Source organism: Capsicum annuum, chromosome 10 (genome assembly GCF_002878395.1).
Source record: "Capsicum annuum cultivar UCD-10X-F1 chromosome 10, UCD10Xv1.1, whole genome shotgun sequence".
Classification (NCBI taxonomy): Eukaryota; Viridiplantae; Streptophyta; class Magnoliopsida; order Solanales; family Solanaceae; genus Capsicum; species Capsicum annuum.
The window spans coordinates 140,005,050-140,008,020 of NC_061120.1; the positions used below are offsets into that span (position 1 = coordinate 140,005,050).

Here is a 2,971-nt window from a genome sequence, read left to right on the forward strand (position 1 = left end):
CAATATGCATGTGTAATTATTTCATTGCACCATAAAAATTAGGATAAAACTAATACATATAAGAAAAAAAAAAAATCATATGCATGTGTAACCATTTTATTTACTACTATATATAAGTGAAGATTGAGTTAATAATATATTTATTTAGACCTTTGTAATTAAATTATACATGATAGTATTTTTTTATAAATATCTTTTTGTTCCGTATTAAATGATTATCAATGGTATTTCGATAATTTTATGGTGCAATAAAATGGTTACACATGTATATTGATTTTTCCTTATATTTATTAGTTTTGTCCTTATTTTTATGGTGCAATAAAATGGTTAGACATGTATATTGGTTTTATCTTATATTTATTAGTTTTGTCCTCATGTATTATTTTAATAATATTTTTATTTAGATCTTTGTAATTGAATTATACATGGTAGTAATTTTTTATAAATATCTTTTTGCTCCTTATTAAATTACTTGTTTTTTATACCCAAGGGTATTTCAGTAATTTTATGGTGCAATAAAATGGTTACACATGCATATCATTTTTTTCTTGTATTTATTAGTTTTGCCCTCATGTATTATTTTAATAATATTATTAGTTAGATCTTTATAATTGAATTATACATGGTAGTAATTTTTTATAAATATTTTTTTTTCTTATTAAATGACTACCAAAGGTATTTTGATAATTTTATGGTACAATAAATATTTCGAAATCAATGTATGTCTATATGAATGTGTAACTATTTTTTTTACTACTATATATAAGTGAAGGTTGGAGTGACTAAAATTATCAAAATACCATTGGTAGTACTAATAGTGTAATAGTAGTAGTAGTAGTAGTAGTAGTAATAATAACAATAGTAGTAGTAGTAGTAGTAGTAATAGTAAAAAAATGAATAATAATAATAATAATAGTAGTAGTAGTAGTAATAGTAATAAGATAAGATAAGGAGTATAAAATAGAGATAGAAAATAAAAAAAAATTATATTATATTATATTATATATATATATATATATATTATTATTATATTTATTTTTTCTACTAATATTATTATATATAAATAAAGGTTTGGTAGTAACACTAAAGACAAATTAGTGATACACCAAACCTTTACTTATATATAAAAAATAAAAAATAATAATATAATAGAAAAACCTTTATTTTATTTTTTTTGTTAATAAACTTCAAAATCAATTATCCTCTCTTTTTTTTTTTTTAAAAGGAAGAAGATTTGAATGGACTAGTTAATGATTTATGAATTCCATTATTTTATTTTAAAATGCTTATTAGTGTCAACTTAAAAGGAGGAGAGTTAGTTAGAGACGTTTTACGTACTTTCTTTCACATTCATTCACTCCCTTTCCCCCCATTACCCCCCATCCTTTTTTTCCTGCAAATATCCATTCATATTTTAAATCCACTTATTTTCTTTATTTGAATACAAGTTTTGGAGAAAATTTGGGATAAAAAATGGCGTATAGAAGGAAGCAGGGGATCAGTAGATCGTCTACTTTCCAAGAAGAAAGCATTTTCCGTTCCCCTGGGGAACAAAAGCAGCATGGGATCAGCAGATCCTCTACATTTCATCATGATAATAGTTTTTTTCCCCCAGGAGATTCTTATGGCTCTTCCTCTTCTTCTTCCTCAATGTCTCTTGCGGCTCAGGCTATTAGAGCCTCAGCCGCTCATCGTGATCGCTATCAGGTCCTCCAAATTCTCATATATGTGTTATTTTATTTTTCTTGATATATTTGTGTATCGCAATATAATTCTCGTGTTCTTTTCTTGCAAAATGTGTTACATGCGCTGTAGTGCTTATGATGTTCCAGGGGCGGTTATAACTACTCCAACCGTTGTCATGAAACAATGTTTCTTCAAATATTTTTGCTAGATGTGTACAGACAATAAGCAAAATGAAAATATTGGGTATAATTATCAAAAATCACACAACTTCTCATTATGTAACTTATTCATCTTTCACGTTTTCAAATGCTAACATCATTTACAAATAAATGCTACATACGCACTTTTACAGTCATCCTTATGTTATCTGCCTTTTTTTTTTTTTGGCTCCACCCCATTTTACTTTGTCAAAGTCTTCTCTCTCTCTGTATCTTTTTTAAAAAGCAAAATGGAGAATATTAGTTATTTTGACGGATCCAATCTTTACATAATTGATTGATTGGATTCTTCAAAAATGTTGTCATAACTTTGTGGGATCCTTAAATGCACTAAATTTTTGAGGACCCTACACGCAATTACATTTTTGAAAAGTTCGAACAACATAGTTAGTGAGTATGGACTTCAATTTTGGCATATAGTGTACAATTTCCGTTACGTTTGATAAGTTAAATACGCTCTAATTGTTGTTATAGTAATTAATTAATTTATTATACATTGATCCATCAAAATCAGGATGCTCTTTCCAATGGATATAGTGAAACTCCTGCAAATGGATTTTGGGGAGTTTTAGCAAGGAAAGGCAAAGATATTCTTGAAGAAAGCCAGGTGATCATTTAGCGCCCGTCCCTTTTTCTCCTCCCTTGTTTAACCATAGGCTCTACCTAGTTTCTATGTACTCCTTTCGAGGGGTGGAGATACATCGTCTGAGTAGTTCAACTGAATCCACTGACCTAGATTGTGCAAATTACGGTTTAAAATAATTTTTCTCTGTATAAATACAAAGTGTAGAATACCTGTGATATAAAAGAAGCTTCTATTGTAACAACAAATGTGGCTCAAAAATTGTTTTAGGTCACCATTTTGAATTTCATGTGTGGCATTCTTACTCTTTTTCTGGGTTCAAATTTCCTTATTAGAATTTCTGACTTCCGCTCCTTCAGTTTTTGAAACTCCTTTCTTAAGTATATGCAAGGCAATGCATCAGTGAAACCTAGTGTTGGTTCATGATCTTCCTATTTAATCACCCTTAGGATCTAGTAGTATTCTAGGTTATGTTGCTCGGACT

At 28.4% G+C, this 2,971-nt stretch overlaps 1 protein-coding gene across 1 annotated transcript in view; it reads left to right on the forward strand.

Annotated features, from left to right (window-relative positions):
- The first annotated feature begins 1,366 nt into the window (after positions 1 to 1,366).
- Positions 1,367 to 2,971, forward strand: part of LOC107844821 — a 6,569-nt gene continuing 4,964 nt past the window's right edge. Inside the window, exons 1-2 of the mRNA XM_016689162.2 lie at positions 1,367 to 1,707; positions 2,419 to 2,511. Coding sequence (XP_016544648.2) covers positions 1,474 to 1,707; positions 2,419 to 2,511 — 327 coding nt within the window. The 5' untranslated portion in view covers positions 1,367 to 1,473. The remainder of the gene's footprint in view (positions 1,708 to 2,418; positions 2,512 to 2,971) is intronic.